Genomic DNA, 18184 nt, shown 5'->3' with positions numbered 1-18184 from the left:
CTGAGGCAGTCCAACCTGGGGTGAAGAGTGCTGTGAAAGGGAGCCCATCTTCTGGGGGTCTTTGACCTTCTTCCTCTCTCACCTACTCCCCCCACAACCCCTGGGGAAGCCAGTGTAATCACAGTGGGACAAGAGCAGCCAGGCATGCCGTTGCCATTTACGCCTCTGACTTCTAGGGTCAAGTGTACGCCTATGTGTACTCCTGTTTGAATGACTTCAGGAATAACTACTGAAAAGTGACAAAACAACAAATTGGTTAATAGGAAGGTAATACCTAAGATAAGTAAGGAGACAGAAGTTAATCGCCCTTCATGAATCAATTAAGCATTTATTAGCTGCCTACTACAGAGGGACAAAGGATGAAACTATCCCCACCTTCAGTGCCACCAGAGTGATTTTCCAAATTGTATGTCCAACCATGTCACCCCCTTCCCCCTCTACTCAAGAGACTTCAGGGGCTCCCTATTGGTTCCAGGATCAAATACAAAATGCTGTGTTCTACGTCAAAAGGAACTTAGTCCCCTGTGCATTTCCAGTCTGCTTAATACCTGACTCTCTTCCATCCAGTGACACTGAAACTCCATCTCTCTGCTCTGTCTGTCCTCCAAGCCTGGGATGCTGTCCCCCCTCATCTCCACCTACTGGCCCTCCGGTTCCCTTTAAGTCCCAACTAAAATCCTACCTTCTCCAGAGAGCCTTTCCCGCCCTCCTTAGTCCTGGCTCCTTCCCTCTGGTAATTATTTCCTATTTCTCCCATAACTAGGTTGTTTGTACATAGATGTCTGCTTGTTGTCTCACCTATTAGATTGTGAATTCCTTGAGGGAGTGCCTTTCCTCTCTTTTTGTATCTCTGATACTTGGCACAGTGCCTGACACATATTGGGTGATCAATAAATGTTTACTCACTGACTAACTGCAATGAACCCAGGCTCCAGCGATGAGGGATCACTGATGGTGGCTGAATAGGGGATCCCCAGATGGGCACTTGAGGAAAACGACTTTGTGCAACATGGATTGGCACAGTGAGAGCAATGGGGCAGCTGATGCAATAATCCATGCTGAGAGCGTATTGAGGTCTGAAATAAAGTGGTAGTCGTGTGAGTGGAGAGAAGGGGTCTGATGCAAAGGCAGAAATACTTAGCAATTGGCTGAATGCAGGTGAAGCTGAGGGATGATGCCTCCCTACCTGCAGGAAGTCATACAGTGGGAAAAGTTCTAGTTCTGGAGACAGAGAAGCTGGGTTCTAATCCTCCCCTAGCCCAAGTGAGCTATGTCCTCATGAAAGAACTGGCCAATATGCTTGCAGCAACATTTGGAAGATCATAGGAAATGAGAGAAGTCCTCCAAGACTGGAGAAGGATAAATGTCCCAATTAAAAAAAAAAAAAGAATACAGTCTGCAAACTATAGGCCAGTGAACTTGACTTCAATTCCTAGGAAAATTCGGATCATTATAGACATGGTCAGGGGATATCAGAAAAGGGAAGTGGCAGCTCCAAAGAGCCAGGATGGCTTTCTCGAGAACAGGTTGCACCAGACTAACCTCATCCACTTTGCTCACTACCTGGCATGGCAGTCCCCCACATGTTGGCACCAGGGCAGGGCCCCAGATGCCCCATCCTTATCACATCTCCACTCCTCTGCTTCTTTGACAGATAAAATGCTACCCAGCCTCACCTCTCCCATCTTGTAGACTTGATGTTTTGACCTCAAGTAAAATACTTTTCATTTATCCCTATTAAATTTTATCTAGGATTTGACCCAACATTTCATCTGACACATCATTGAACAAGTCATGTCATTTCTCAGTGCTCTAGGCAATTCTGTGAGCTCCAGAGGCAGTGCTAACCTGAATTGGTAAATGGAATTTGTTCATCCAAGAGTTCTCTTTATCCATTAAATCCCACTTCTAGTCCCTGTGCCTAGTCTTTAACAGATCCTTGTCTGTAAAAATCTTTTGGGATCCTCTTTCTATGCCTGAGTAAATTTGCTGTCCCTTCTGGTTTTGTGTCACCAACAAATCTAACAGGCAGTTTATCTGTGTTTTTATAGAAGTGCTGATTTTAAAAAATGTCACACATCCTAGGATCCAACATGGATTCCTCCAGAAGGCTCCAGCCTAGACCTCCTTCCAAGTGAACACAGCCATTATGAACTAATTATTAATTGAAGCCATTAACTATTAATAACTGAAACATTAATAACTTTGAGTCTGGCTATTCAGCCCAATCTGAATCCACCTAACTCCAACCATTGTTTACAGATTCTTTCTCCATCTTGCCCATGAAAATAGTGTAAGATTTTTGGTCAGTTGCTTTGCTGAGATCTCGGGATTATAGAAGAAGAATGGACCTCCAAGGTCACCTCATCCAAGCCCTCGAGTTTTCAATAGTTTTGACTGATTGTGATTATTTGATCATCAGGAGACTGAGGCCAAGGGAGATTAAGCGACTTGACCAAAGTCAAATGACTAGTAAGAATCAGAAGCAGGATTAGAACACAGGTTCTCTACCTCCAGGACTAGAACTTTTCCTACTGTATCACTTCCTTCAGGTAGGGAAGCTTGATCTATGGCACTACCCCCAATCTACCAGCCTAATACCCTGTTACTAGATGAGAAAAGTTAGTCACTAATTAAGTTATTCTGGCATAACCTGTTCTTGGTGAAGCCAGGATGCCTCTTTGGGAGGACTTGCTTCTTTTTCTAAATCCTTTTAATAATAAATTCTAGATTTTGTCAGGAATCCAAGTCAATCTCGTTAGTCTACAGCATGCAGACTCCCAGGTCAGCATTTCTCTTTCTCCAGTGCTAGGGCCTCTCTCCCATTCTGGGGAGGCTTTTGGCGGTCACTGACACTGACTTGGGAATTTCTCTATCTCCTGGGACGTTGTTCATCTGGGCCAGCCATCTTGAACTCATCCATGGCAGCTCAGCTAGGTGCTCTTTCTAGCCCCTTCCATTGGCCATTTCTGTCCACCCATGAGTCCAGCAATCATTCTCCTTATCCAAGAAAACAAAAATGGTTCTTATTTTCTTTTCCTTGTTAATTATCGTCATTCCATTTACCCTGAGTTGTGGTCCTGTCCCTTCTCTGACCCTCCTCTTTTCCCAATATAGTGACTGAAGGGTTCACAAGCTAGATGTCTAGCAGGGTTTTCTTTTAGCATGATCACTTAATTTACTTAAGTAGATAAAGTGCCAGGCCTGAAGTCAGGAAGACTCATATTCCTGAGTTAAAATCCGGCCTCAGACATTTACTGTGTGACCCTGGGCAAGTCACTTAACCCTGCTTGCCTCAGTTTCCTCATCTGTAAAATGAGCTGGAAAAGGAAATGGCAAACCATTCCAGTTCTTTGTCAAGAGAACTCCCAAAAGGGGCAGCTAACTGAAGCATCAGCCCTGGATTCAGGAGAACCTGAGTTCAAATCCAGCCTCAAACACTTCCTAACTGTGTGACCCCTGGTCAAGTCACTTAACCCAGACTGTCTCCAAAAAAATGAAGAAAATCCCAAATGGGGTCATGAAGAGTTGGATATGACTAAAAAACGACTGAACAACAATAACAAATTCAATTACTCACAGTATTAGGACTATATCTGTTATTGAAAGTCATTTTTCCTAAACCATTTCTTTTTTCTTTTTTTGTCCTTTTTAGCTCAACAGAATGGGCTATGTTTTTGAGAATCGAAGTGGAATATCTTGTCAGCTTGTGACATGTTCGATCGACTGGTATTTATATTTTTTAAACATTTAATCATCTATGCTTATACAAAACATGTGGAATTCTAATGACAATCTAAGAAGAGCTCTTGTCATTTATTTTTCCTTGAAGAGGCACAGCCTGCATGGCGTTCATTTAGTTTTTAACAATGAAAAAGTGGAATACTGTGGCTTGCTACCAGCTTGCTCATCATGCCGTAATTCACATTCTATCACGAGTGGCATAAGCATATGCCCTCATCCATAAAACAGCTTTAACGTAGTATGTCTCTTTCTAGTTATTGTTACTTCTAAATTTAGAGTACCCACAACTTAAAGGATCAAGTAAGACAACAGAGATAAAACAATATATAAACCATGAAGTCTAATAGAAATGCAAGCTATTATCAACAATAATATAAAATATTGAACTATATTCATATTATTAACAATGGGTACAAATATTTAACTGGCCGCAAAACCTGTATTTTTTTTTTTATACTGCTATTTCAACGTTTTCCCCATCTTGTAGTTATGAAGGGTTGGTTTTGGGTTTGGGTTGGGTTTTTTTTGTATATCCAAATCCAAGACCTTATATTCATTCCTATCAAATTTCATCTTATTAGTAATATTCAGGCTAAGTAAGCTCTTTCTGGTTCCCTCCCAACTTTGTGTCTTCTGTAAATATCAGCATTCATGTATGACTTTATCTAAGTCACTGATTTAAAAAAACACATCAAATACCTCAGGGCCAAGCACAGATCGTTGACATATTCCAGTTGGAGGAATTCTGCCATGTTGACACTGAATCATTAACAACTGTTCTTTGAGTTTGGCCATTCAGGCAGGGCTGAATCTAATTCAAGGGTTCTAAACGTGAGGTTCAGGTTAAATTTGTGTTTTTTAAATATGTATGTTGATGCCTCTATTTCAACATATTTGGGGTTGGGTTTTTTTTTTAAATACTATATATTTCATTTAATGCACTTAAAAATGTTATTCTGAAAAGGGGTCCATAGACTTTACCAGATGGCCCAAGGGGTCCATGACAAAGAATAAGGTTAATAGTCCCTAATCTGATTGTATTATTATCTAGTCCCTATCTCTCCATTTCTCTACAGGGATATTATGTGATACTTTATCAAAAAGGCTTTGCTGAAATATAGGTAAACCAATCCTACAGTATCCCTCTCATCTACTGGTTAGTAACCTTATCACAAAAAAAACAGTGAGGTTAGACTGGCCTAACCTGTTCTTTATGAAGCCAGGCAGGGTCTTTGTAATCACCGCTTCCATTTCTAGGGGTTCACCAACCATCCCTTTAATGATCCAGTCAAGAATTTTCCCAGAAATCAAAGTCAGGCTTACTGGCCCATAGTTAGCCTAGTCAGTTTGCTTTCCTTTTTCAGAAATTAGGACATTTGCCCTTCTCCAATCTTGTGGCACCCATTTAATTTTCCATGATCTTCCAAGTATTACTGACCATGACTCAGCATTCACATCTGCCAATTCTTTCAGTCTCAGAGGATGTATAGTCCATCTGAGCCAGGTGAAGGTAACATACTAATTAAGGGCTACTTAGGTACTCTCTTACTGTCTCCTCATTTTTCTATTTTTCACCTCCCAGTGTAAAGATACTTTTCCTTGGTAAGGAAAGAAGTAAAATGAAGAACTGAACCATTCTGCCTTCTCTCTGTTATTATCATTGTCCCATAGACCTCAAGTAAAGGTTCTTTCTTAGATATTTCTTTCTTTTCTCCCAATATGTATTTTTTTAAACCCAAAACCTTTTTTCTTGTGCAGTATCTTCATCTTTTTCTGAGTTTTTGCGCTCTGACTATATTTACAGAATTCTGCCGTGCTTTAAATTCATCCTATGTTATCTAGCTTCATTCCTATCATATATGTATGTGCACATATATACGTGTATATTTTCATCTGGGTTGGCTGGTGAATTGCCTTTGCACCCATATCAGTCTCTTCAGACAAATTCCATTTTTCCTTCTTCTTAGAACTGTTTCCCTTTGTGTTTGCAGAATTTCATTCTCGAGTATCTCCAATCCTTCCTGGGGAGACTTCACCAGAGGAATTTTAAAGTCCGGGGGGAATCTTCCTATCCTTTCTCTGACTCCTTTGAAGTCCATTTTCCTATCATCTAGGGCACATGTTGCACTATGACTAGATTTCCTCTCTTCTATCACAAACTTGGAAAGGAGCAATTACTTCCCACCAACAGTTTCTATCATTTCTACTGTAGAAAACAGTGTCCCTTTACTACTGAGAGTCAGATCCAGAATAGTATTTCCCTTTGTGGTCCCTCTACTTTATGCAATCATTGGTTGCTCTCATTTTGACAGAGCTCCAGCAGATATCTGAATAACTGAAGTCCCCATCTCCACTCCACCATGTCTCTTTGAACAGCTTTGGAGTCCTGATCAATACAGTGGCAAATGAGGACTTTAGAAAACGGACACTGAAGCATGCTTCCAACCTTTTGGCAAAGACAGACTTGAATTACTTAACCCCAGTTGGTTAGGGGTGGCCAGGTGGCTCAGCGAGTAAGAGTACCGGCTCCAGTGTCGCGATGACCTGATCAAATCCGGGCTCAGATACTCAGCACCACACCCAGAAATAACTGGCCGTGTAACCTTGAGCAAGTTACTTAACCCCGATTGCTTTGAAAAAAAAAAAAGACAGACTTGAAGTACAAAATAAGACACATTTTCAGACATAGTCAATGTGTTGATTTCCTTTTTCTTGGCTATATTTATTTATTTCCAAAAAGGGCTCAGGAGCAGTGATAGAGACAAACAAAAAAAGAGGCAAAAAGAAAGAAAACATCATCAGTGAGATATGTAAAATATTCACAGAAGAGAGAAGAAGGAAGTTTAAAAGGGGATACAGACTACCTTATTAAATTTTAACACGCTTAAAAAGAAACTATACATAACAGAAGTTTCATAAATAATTCTCTATTCTTTGTATGTTGAAATGTTTGTTCTTGTGGATGTTTAAGATCATAATTTTTTTTTTAAGTAGAGGATGACTTTTATGTTTTTCCATTGTTAGCACCATCTGCTTCTGGGATATCAGGCCAACAAGGCCTCCACCGACACCAACTGATAAAAAAAAAGAAGAAACTGTCGAGGTTCCTCATGATATACCCTCTACTTTTTTACATTTAGATCTCTCTTGGAGGCCTCATATTAGGGTAGGTATTATGGCAAAAAAAAAAATTCCATCCAAATTGTATATATTATATAAAATACCTTGGGAGTGGGGGTGGGATGAAAATCTGGATTTTTATCAGGGAAGGGAGTTCACCAGGAAGTAATGCTACTCTAGGGCATGCCGAGGATTCTGCCACTTTCTCAGGATCACACAGGCAGCATGAGTCAGAGAAGGCTCCTGAACACTCTCTGAGGCTGGTTCTCACTACACTGACTCAATTACATACACAATAGAGATTTACTACAAAGTAAGACAATCCAGGTTAACAGAGGCCTGCTTCAAATGAGGGTGACTGTGATCATGTTAGCACAGAATGAAGACAAGCAGTCAATTGTATATAAATCCAATCACCAACATGGCGGTATTCAGGTAGCCCAAGAAAAGACCTCAGAGTGGCATTATCTGAAAGGCTACCCTGTGAGAGAGGGATATGTGTGGCCATGAATGACAGAACTAAGAACAATGGGTGGAAGGAGCAAAGAAATAGACCTTTGTACCATCTGAGGGACAACTACCTAAAAAAGTATAACTGTCTGAAAGTGGGGTGGGCACCTGGGAAGGGGGCAGATTCTCCTTCACCAGAGGTCCAAAAGCCAAGGCTGGATTGGATGATCATTGCTGGGTGTACTATGGGAGAAAACTCTTGCTCAGTTATAGGGTAGGCTAGGTGGCCTCCGAGGTACCTCCCAATTCTGAGATCCTGTTGTTATAAACAAGTTGTATTAGAAAAGTCCTCATGCCAGTCAGCTGCGTGAACTTGGTGAGGGTCTATAAGGAAGACATCAAGATTACATGAAGTCAAATGAAATGAGCTATAATTAAGTGCCAAAAGACAGAGGGAAGAGAGCAAACATACATGTGTGACACCCTTAACTGAAGAGGAAGGGGAAAGAAATACTGAGTCAGGTAGTTTGCCACTCCGGCCACCAGGACAGATAAGATATCCTGTCATGAGGGTTGCTGTCATGAGCGGAGATAGGGACAACTAAGGCTAACAGGCTTGGGGGTGAATTCCTAGTGAATGCCTGAAAGACAGATGATTCTCATCCAAGGAGTGGTTGTATTCTGTAGGAAGTATTCTTAGCATGGAATATTTTACCTGTCAGATTTGTGGATAAGGGAAGAATTTATGACCAAATAAGAGAGAGAGAGTATTACGGGATAGACAATGGATGATTTTGATTACATCAAATTAAACAGGTTTTGTACAAACACAACCAATGGAACAGAAGGGAAGTAGGAAACGGGGGGAGAAAGTTTATCACAAGTTTCTTTGAAGAGGCTTCATTTCTCAAATATATAGAGAACTGAGTTAAGTTTCTAAGAATATGAGTCATTCCCAAATTGATAAATGGTCAAAGAATATGAACAGGCAGTTTTCAGAAGAAGAAATCAAAGCTGTCTTATTGTCATATGAAAAAAATGCTCTAAGTCACTACTGATTCGAGAAATGTAAATTAAAATAACTCTGAGATGCCACTTCACACCTATCAGATTGACTCACATGACAGAGAAAGAAAATAACAGAAACTGGAGGGGATGTGAAGAAATTGGGACACTGATGTTGGTGTGGTTGTGACTGGAGAGCATTTATAGAGTAATTTGTAACTATACCCAAAGGGCCATAAAACTGGGCATGCCTTTTGACCCAGCCATTCCACTTCTAGGTCTATACCCCAAAGAGATCAAAGAAAAATGTAAAGAATCTATATATACATATAGCAGTTCTTTTTGTGGTGACAAAGAATTGGAAATGGAGTGGATGCCCATCCACTGGGGAATGGCTAACAAGTTGTGGTATATGATTATGACAGAATACTATTGTGATATAAGAAGTGACAAGCAGGACATTATCAGAAAAACCTGTGAAGACTTCATGAACTGATGCAAAATGAAATGAGCAGAGCCAAGAGAACACTGAACACAATAAAAGCAATACTGTATGATGATCAAATATAAATGACTTAGCTGTTCTTAGCCATACAATGGTCTAAGATAATTCCAAAGGACTTACGATGAAAAATGCTATCCACCTCCAGAGAAAGAAATTAAGGAGTCTGACTGCAGATTGAACCATACTTTTTTTTTACTTTATCGTTTATAGTTGGGTATGTGGGGGGGGTTGTCTTTATTTTCTTTTACAACATGGCTAATACAGAAATGTTTTGCAAGACTGCACATGTATAATCTATATCAAATTATTTGCCTTCTCAAACAGGAAGAGTGAGGGGTCGGAGGGAGGGAAAGAATACAGAAATCAAAAATTTTTAAATGAATGTTAAAAATTTTTGTTTACATAAAATTGAGAAAAATAAAATTAAATGTAAATGTAAAAAAAGAATTATTTTCAAGAATGATTTAAGTAAATGTACTAGGAATTTTTATATTCTTTTTTGTTTTCTTCTCCAAAAGATAACCTTGGCTAAACATGGCACAACTTTAGACCACTGCCCAGTTAAAATCAGCTTGAGAGATGACTTTCTCCGTTACCAAGTTCAAGGTAACAGCCTACCCTCTCTGAGAAGCTTCTTGAATGGGCAGTTTGAGTTGCTGCTATTATTTTTGTTCCCAAACGTCACCCAAATATGTGCCAGCCTAATTATGAGAAAAGCAGAGTTGAAACCACAAAAATGGAGCTTTCAGAAGCAGTGTCCACCATGGTAAAGCTGCCTATATGCAAAGGTTAGGAATGAATTCAGGTTTTAAAACACAAGGTTTTTAAAAAAAAACAACTAAATGACACTTCATCTTTAGTCTGACCAGATTTTTTATTTTAAATTTTCTATTGGTGGTTTTGTTGGACAACCTGTGGAAAGAGACTAAATTCAATTCTCATGTTCCCCAAAGGGTGAGAAGATTACAGATAGACAAACAATGAATGATCGCATAATGTTTTTGTGCTCAGGGGTCCTTGCCTTTTTAAAAACCTAATGGATGAAATAGTATCATGTAACCACTGTGAGGAACCATGGCACAATGAATACAGAGCAGGATTTCAGGTCAGGAAGAGTTGGGTTCAAATTCTACCCCTAACATATTAGTTATGTGGACCCTGAGAAAATTAGTTAGCCTCTCTGAACCTCTGGCAACTTAAGTTATCCGTGTTTCCTGATCTGCATTAGTACAGGGAAAGCCCCCCTATGCTGATGAGTAACAGATGTTGGGCACATAGTAGGAGCCTAATAAATCTGTGCTGCTTGATTAACTGGATGCTATTGTCCTAAGGATAGATTGTTACTTTAAACAAGATGATCTATATTAAGTTTACTGTGAAATATTAATTATTTTAATGAGGAAGGAAGGAAACCTTTGTGTTCTGGGGGGGAAGTTATTTCATGATAAGGTGTCTGAATGTAGTTACATTATCGATTAGTCAATGTCAAACTTTGAAAAGGGGAATGAGATGAAGACACGTGAAATCACCACAAATAGTGAAGAAATAAAGGAAATTGCTAGAAAGCAGTAGATACAATTAACATGCCAACAAAAACAAGAAAAAAATGAATACTTGCAAAAAAAACCCAAAATGACACAACTAGAAACAGATGAGCTAAAAAAAGAAAACTGACATCAAAAAAAGAATTTGAATAGGTCAATGACAGACTCTTATGTAAAACACACACACACAATCACCAGGACCAAAGGATTTCAAATATTCAAAATCAAATAATTTAGATGTTCATAAAAACTATTTTTTAAAAAGAGAAACCTTAAGCAAACCTTAAACTAACCTAACCTTTTTAACAGAGGAGAAAAAATCAAAAGGACAAAATTTTAAAATGAATAGGTTAAATCACAATAACCAGAAAATAATTTTAAAATGATCAGAACCTACTTAATGTAGTTATAAACCAGTAAAACTGAGATTTAAAAGAAATAAGAATTATCTACAAAAATATGAAATGTCCAAATAAACAGAAATACAAAACAGAAATCTTAAAAAATACAATTCTAGGAAAAGCAATTGAACTAGTTAAAATAAAGGAGCTACTTTAAAAGAAAAAGCTGGTCCAGAAGGATTTATAGAATTCTATCAAACTTTTGCAGAACAACTAACACCTATACTATACAAATTTTTCTCAGAAAGTGATGGGAAAACACACCCTACCAAACTCCTTTTATGAGATAAATACAATCCTAATACTTAAACAAGGAAAGGATGAAGCAAAAAAACAAAAGATGAGGTAAATGTCATCAATAAATATCTACAGAAAAAATTGAAACTAAAATTTAAAATGATATATCCAAAAATTATTCAATATGGTCAAGTTGGATTTATAGCAGGAATACAAGGATGGTTCAACATTAGGAAAACAATATAATTAACTATAATCAAAACAACAGCATCCAAAACCACAGAAAGAGCCTTTGACAAAGTACTACACTTAATTATGCTAAAAAGCTTTGAAAAGCATAGGCACTGAAGGATCTTTTTAAATGATAAACAGTATATATCTAAATTAGGAGTCAGCAACCTGACCGGCACCTGTTTTGGTGCAGCCTCTGAGGGAAGAATATTTTTTTTTTTACACTTTAAAACACTTTATTTAAAAATGTAAAACCATTTTTAGTTCTAAGCAGGTACAAAAACAGGCTGTAGTTTCCTTACCCTGATCTAAATCAAAAGCTAGTTGTTATGCACTGGGAGACCACTAAATACTTTTCCAATAAATTCTAGAATAAAGAAAGGATGGTCCCTTTCCACAGTGTTATTTGACATCATCCTAGAAAAGCTAGCAAAAAAGAGAAGAGAAAAAATTAAAGACATAAAGCTAAACAAAAAGTATTTGCTGATGACATGATGGTCGACTTAGAAAATTCTGATCCAGGGGTGGGGAACCTATGGCCTCGAGGCCACATGTGGCCCTCTAGATCCTCAAGTGCAGTTGATTCTCTGAAGTTTGGTTTCCATCAAAGGGCCACATTTGAGGACCTAGAGGGCCACATGGGGCCTGGAGGCCACAGGTTGGTTACCCACCCCTGAGTCCTGACCTATCACAGAACAGCAAATGCTTCTGGGCTCCATTTTGTGGTGGTTTGTGCTTGGTTAGAAACAAGGTAATTTAAAGAACATTCTTTTGTGACTGGTCTTTCTAACTATAAAAATGTGTTTCTTCCATCTGTTTCTGAAAGATGCCCAGACACTCCAGCAGAAAGCCCTGATTGCGGGAGATGACCCCTTTCACAACTTAGAATACGGTTTGGCCAAAATCCTCAAGCCAATGGAGGATCATAACACGATGTTTTTTGTTGGAACACTGGTAAGCTGAAATAGAATTCTGTTAGAAGAAGAGCCCACCAACTAGAGTACATTTTATAATTTCATACCTATGAACTTCGGATATTTTAAGTGTATCTCACTTCTTTGGAAACTTTTTTTAACCTGCTATATCGTTCTCTCTAGTCCAAGGTTTCTTTTGTGAACATAAAAAAAGAATCATAAAATAGGTCATTTACTGCCGAAACCAAGTTTCTTGACCGGTCATCAAATGCTTTCTTTACTGAGCACCCACCACATTCACGGCACTGTGCCAGCTACTTGTGCCAAGTCTAAGGCATGGTTCTTGCCCTCAATGAGCTGAACTAACCCAAGAGAAGAGACACAAATGCAGGAAAAAAATCAATAATGATAATAACAACAATAATAACTAGCATTTATACAGTCCTTTAAGCTTTGCTTTACAAATATTATCTACTATTACTATCCCCATTTAACAAATGAGGAAACCCATTTCACAGATGCCTATGACTATCATTTTACAGATGAGTTGGAGTTTTCCTCCAAATATTATTAGATAGCCTTTCTCCTAATGGTTCCTGTGGATCCTCATCACCATCTTTTCCTGAAGCATAAGAGGCTGCTTCCTCCTCTTGAGAGTCCTGGCCCTCTGCTTTAAGGGAAAAACCTCAAATCAGTTGTTTGGTTCCAAACATGCCATGATCCTTCCTTCCTTGTGCCCCATTTTTCTAGCCTCATACCTCCTAAAGGAAGTGAGGATTCTCCTAGGCCTCTTCTGATCTTTTTTCTTCTTTGTTCCAGTTCTTTCCAAAACACTCCATTCTCTATGACGACCCAGACAGTGGTGAAATGTTTCTCCAGGCTTTTCACCTTCTTCTCTAGTACAAGGACAAACCTGCATCTTGTTACTTGGTACTGTCATAAAACAGGAACATCCTGTGTGTTCTCTGCAAGGACATGGCATGATGGCCCTTGCCCTCCATGCTTTCTCGTTACTGATGGGAATTCTTACAACCCCTGTCCTCTGCTCATATGCTATAGTGAATTGTTTACTACTTGGGGGGAGGGGGGAAAGGGGTTGCGGGTTTGAATATTATAATTATTAATATTATCATTATTATTCTGACCTGGCCTTTCTATACAGAACCATCTCAACTCATCAATACCTTTGATTGGCAATGATTCCAGCTAAAACCTGAAGCAAAAAGAAACTCTCCCATATAGGGTTCTAAGATACAGTCTTTACCTAGTTCATCTAATTAATAGGTCTAATAGCATTTATATAGCACTTTAAAGGTTTGTAAAACACTTTACATAAGCTATCTAATTTGATTCTCACAACAACCCTATGAAGTAAGGACTATTTTTTATCCCCACTTTACTTATGAGGAAACTGAGATTGACAGAGTTTAAGTCACCCAAGGTCACCCAGTTAACTCAAATCTTCCCAAATCTAGGACTTACACACTATCTACTTGACCATTAGCTGTCTCAATTACCTATCACTTTCTCCTCTTCTGGTTTATGCTTTAAATTTGTTATCTCCTTAAATATTCTTGGCCCTCCATATAAAAAAAGCTTTAAGTCCTGTCCTAAAGTTTCAAAAAAAATTATTTATTTTTGGGTTTTTTTTTTAAACTCCAAACTAGAGAAATCCATTTAACTGAAACTTATTAGCTTGCTCCCATTTTGAAAAACTACAGAGAAATGGATTGATCATTGGTATAAACTGAAAAATTCTTTCAATCACTAGAATATCTACAGATATATCTACAGAATGTTGGTTTTGGAGATTATTTCTAAACCAGTTTCTTCATTTAACAGAAGGGAAACTGAGTCACGGAGATAAGTATCACATTGCTAGTTGATAGTCGAGTCAGGGCTGACATTCATAATGTGCTTTCTGGTGTATATAATTTTTGTCATACCATCACAACCACCCCACAAGGACATTACTACAGCCAAAGTAATATCATGGGACCATACATTGAAAGCTGGAAGAGACCTCCGTCATATATCTAGGAAAGTATCTGAGTTGGATTTCAACCCAGCTCTTCCTGGCATCAAGCCCAGCACTCTATCCCCTATCCCACACTGCCTTGAGACAAGGAAACTATAGCACAGAGAAGGCAAGAGAATCCTCCATGGGAACCCTAGTGTCATAATATCAGAGTTGGATGGGACCTTCAAGATCTTCTACATACCTGAGCAAGAATCCTCTTAGCCAGAAGAACAATGAAAATCAGAAGAGCTAATATTTCTGTAGTATTTTAAGGTTGAAAAATTTTCCATCTTTATTCAGAAATTTGCCATTGTTTGTCAAGAGACTTATCTGCCAGGTAAAAGTAGAGTGGCAGATTGGGGCAACTGTCTGGATTTGGATCAAAGGTAAAAAAAACCACCAACCTGCCCAATTAACTGAATTGCCTAGAGATCCAAGCATAAATTTGGGGGGTTGCTTAATTTTTGAATGTATCACCTGGATAATGGATATACATATATGTGTGTATGTATATATATATATATAATATACACACATATATATATGAAAACTTGTTGAATAATAAAAAATCCAGTTAACCATTTGGGGAGGTTCTAAGTGGCATTAAATAATATCTGATTCTTTTTCCATTAAATTCACTTGGGGGGGGATGGTATTATGGTCATTACAGTCAAAAGAGCGTTTACTAAAGAGTTTTATCTTTCCATTATGTTGTCATCATGCTTATGAGATTTATATGACATTTTAGGATGGGGAAGTGATATACACGGACTGGAGAATGCAACGAGATCATGATACTGGAAGATTAATAAGTAAGTTGCAATGGTTGCTTGCTTCATAAAACTACTCCACTGGCCTCAAGCCTCTAGATGAGGAATTGAGAAGCACCGGTGAATTCTGAAGAGATCTTGCTTATAGGAATGAGAGCTGTGTCTGTATAACGTGGAAATGATAGGCTGACATTGTCAGTTTATAAAAAATAACAGTGAAAAAATCAAACTAGATAGATTGGACGGGTCAATATAAAAACGTGGTCCCACTAGCCCCAGCTTCCATTCCAATTCCACCTTGAGAGCTTCCTCCTGATGCCAAGGCATGCCTGGATCTCAAATGCAAAACCCAGATTCAAGGATCAGAGTCTGGAGGCCCCATCATGCTAGGGCGGCTTTAAGGATGATCTTGGTCTACTTAGCTCATCACCTAATTAGCAGTGAGGTGATGAATCTGGCAACAACAACTCTCACAGACCACCTACTTTATAGTAGGTTGAACTCTGTATGGGTGGAATCTGTGCTTAGCCCTGTACTATTTAATGTGTGTGTGTCAATGATTTGGATAAAGGCATAGGTGATGGGCTCATCAGATCTGTAGATGACCCCAACTGGAAGGCATGGCCAACACTTGGATTGACAAAACCAGGATCCAAAAATTTCAAAATGCAAAATCATTAAGTCAAATCTAATAAGTAGAAATCTGGTAAGAGATAAATGTCAAACTGCATCCATGAGTTCAAAAAATCAACTTCACCCAAACAAGTTGTGGGAGTGTGGCTAGACCATGGTTTGTCTGAAAAAAGATCTGGGGATTTGAGCACTATGAGCAAATGTCTGAGGTGGCAGCCAAGAAAGCTGAAGAAATCTTAGGCTGTATTCAGAGAGGCCTAGTATCTGAGACCAGGGGGGACAGAGTCCTTGTGGTTAGCCTGTGTCTGCCACATTCTTTTCTATTCTCAGTGCCATGTTTTAGGAAGAACTTTGGCAAGCTGGAGCTTGTGCAGAGCAGAATAGAGCAGTCAGGAGATGGTGAAGGTTGTGGAGATCACATAAAATGAAGATCATTTGAAAGAAGTAGGGATGATTTGCCTGGAAAAAAAGACTCAGGGTGGTGATGGTGGTGGTGGTAATGATGATGATGATAGCTAGCATTTATCTGAGGGCATCTAGGTGGCATCTAGCCCTGGGCTTAGAATCAGGAAGACTCATCACCATGAATTCAAATTCAGCCCCAAATACTTATTAGCTGGGTGACCCCGGGCAAGTCACTTAACCCTATTTGCCTCAGTTTCCTTGTCTTTAAAATAAGCTGGAGAAGGAAACGGAAAACCACTCCAGTATCTTTGCCAAGAAAACCAGGACTGAAATGACTGAACAGAAGCATTTCTACAGCACTTTAAAGTTTGCAAAGCGCTTTACAAATATCACTTCATTTTACCTGATTTTCAAGTATCTGAATGCCAGTCACACAGGCATTTTGGGTAATGTCTGTGTTAAAGGCCCAGGTTCTTTGTCTCTGTACAACCACTCCTTCATTGATATGCCACGCAGCACTGTTTTTCTGGTGCTTACTACACTGATTTCAAAAAAGAACAAACAGGAAATAGCTTTCTTTATGAACTCATCTCCCAGCACTGTGATAAATGACAACAATCTATTAAGACAACACCACTTGCCACCCGTCAGGAGAGGCCCTTGCCAGGTGGGGATGAAAGAGGTTAATTAAGTCCCTGCCATCATGGAACACTATTGATGGAACCAGTTTATGAATCGTGGAGGAAGATCAATTTAGTTTTGGTTCACAAAGGAAGCTTTATGCCCTTCCCAGTTTGTCTCTAGCTATAGGGGAGACAAGGGAACAAAGCTAAACAAAACTTATTTAGAACCTCTTCCAAGATGTCTATCATTAATTTAATTCATTCAATGAACACGTATTAAGTGTCCCCTGTAAAGTATCCACCCAGCAGAGGTTCTGAGAACAAACAAAAACGGGGGCTGTCCACCAGACAATCAAAGAGCAATAGACTATGTCTACACAAGGAACAATAACACAACATGGTAACTGTATAAGGAGTGCAAGCCAAATTTCAAGTATGATGGCGGAAAGATCCACACTGATTCAGGGCAGGGAGGGAGGGACAAGATCAGGGCTTCCAGGAACAGGCAGCAATCAATCTGGGCCTCAAAGGATTGGTGGGAGTTCAGTAGGTCAGTCACAACGAGCATTTATTCAGCTCTTACTCTGGGCCAGGCACTGTGCTATAAGAACTGGGATGTGAAGAAAGGCAAGGAACTGGGGGAGACGACATGCATACAGCGCCGGACATGAGAGACAGACGGGTGAATGGGAAGTAATCTCAAAGAGAAGACCCTGAGGGTGGGGGCTCGCAGCAAGGCCTCTTGCAGAAGGTGGGATGGGGAGGCAGGTGGGCTAGAAAAAGAGACTAAGGTTATTCAATAGGAAGCCCTGGAAGAATTGTGAGGACTTAACACTACAAAATCTTCGTTCAGTGGGAAGAACAGATTTATTCATTTAACAACCATTTTATGAATCACTGGCTTCTGCAGAGTGCTGGGCTGGGCATTGGGGAAAATATGAAGTTTAAATAAGAAACTGACCCTGGAGTTTGTAGCACGACAGGCAGTAAAAAGGAGAAAAGAATGGAGGTGGGGAGACCTAACATGAAGCTGTCTGCCAAGTCTGGGCTGGCCATAATCAAGGCTGGCACCAGAGTTGGGCAGTGACCATCAAGGGGAACAGGCAGATACAGGAGGAAAGGCAATGGACTGAGGGATGAGGTTAGGACTAGCAATTCCATGGGCAACATCTCTGTAACTGGAAGAGTGGACCCTGGCACTGAGGGGCTGAGAGACTTACCCAGAGTCACACTACCTGCCTGTGTCAGAGGGGGGACTTACACACAGGTCTTCCTGGCCAGCCCCCTATCACCACACATCCTGCTGGTTCTGTCCTTATCCCATGGCTGAAGCACTGATGATATCAGTACAACGCAGAAGCAAAGAATGATGAAACTGGGCGCCCCCACCAGTGCCCGCAGGTTAGCCCTTTTTATCCCTTTGTACGTTTATGGGTCCAGGACTTCATCGAGGACAGAACATTCTCCACTAATGCAGAAGCTTCTTCCCCATCTCATCTCATGCATGTATTAAAGAGGAAAGCATCATAAAGGAACGTTCCTTTTAAAAATTCATATTGACAAAGCAGCTCCCTCAATTCCT

At 39.6% G+C, this 18184-nt stretch overlaps 1 protein-coding gene across 1 annotated transcript in view; it reads left to right on the top strand.

Annotated features, from left to right (window-relative positions):
- Positions 1-18184, top strand: part of DNAI3 (dynein axonemal intermediate chain 3) — a 77081-nt gene that overhangs the window by 39550 nt on the left and 19347 nt on the right. The window contains exons 12-16 of the mRNA XM_069094521.1: positions 3656-3729; positions 6769-6910; positions 9343-9430; positions 12064-12191; positions 14920-14983. Coding sequence (XP_068950622.1) covers positions 3656-3729; positions 6769-6910; positions 9343-9430; positions 12064-12191; positions 14920-14983 — 496 coding nt within the window. The remainder of the gene's footprint in view (positions 1-3655; positions 3730-6768; positions 6911-9342; positions 9431-12063; positions 12192-14919; positions 14984-18184) is intronic.

Source organism: Petaurus breviceps, unplaced genomic scaffold, assembly GCF_028583685.1.
Source record: "Petaurus breviceps papuanus isolate PSGF00001 unplaced genomic scaffold, PetGlider_PUasm1.0 220, whole genome shotgun sequence".
Lineage (NCBI taxonomy): Eukaryota > Metazoa > Chordata > Mammalia > Diprotodontia > Petauridae > Petaurus > Petaurus breviceps.
Note: the sequence above shows the minus strand (reverse complement) of the source record. Positions and strands in the feature narration are given on the sequence as shown.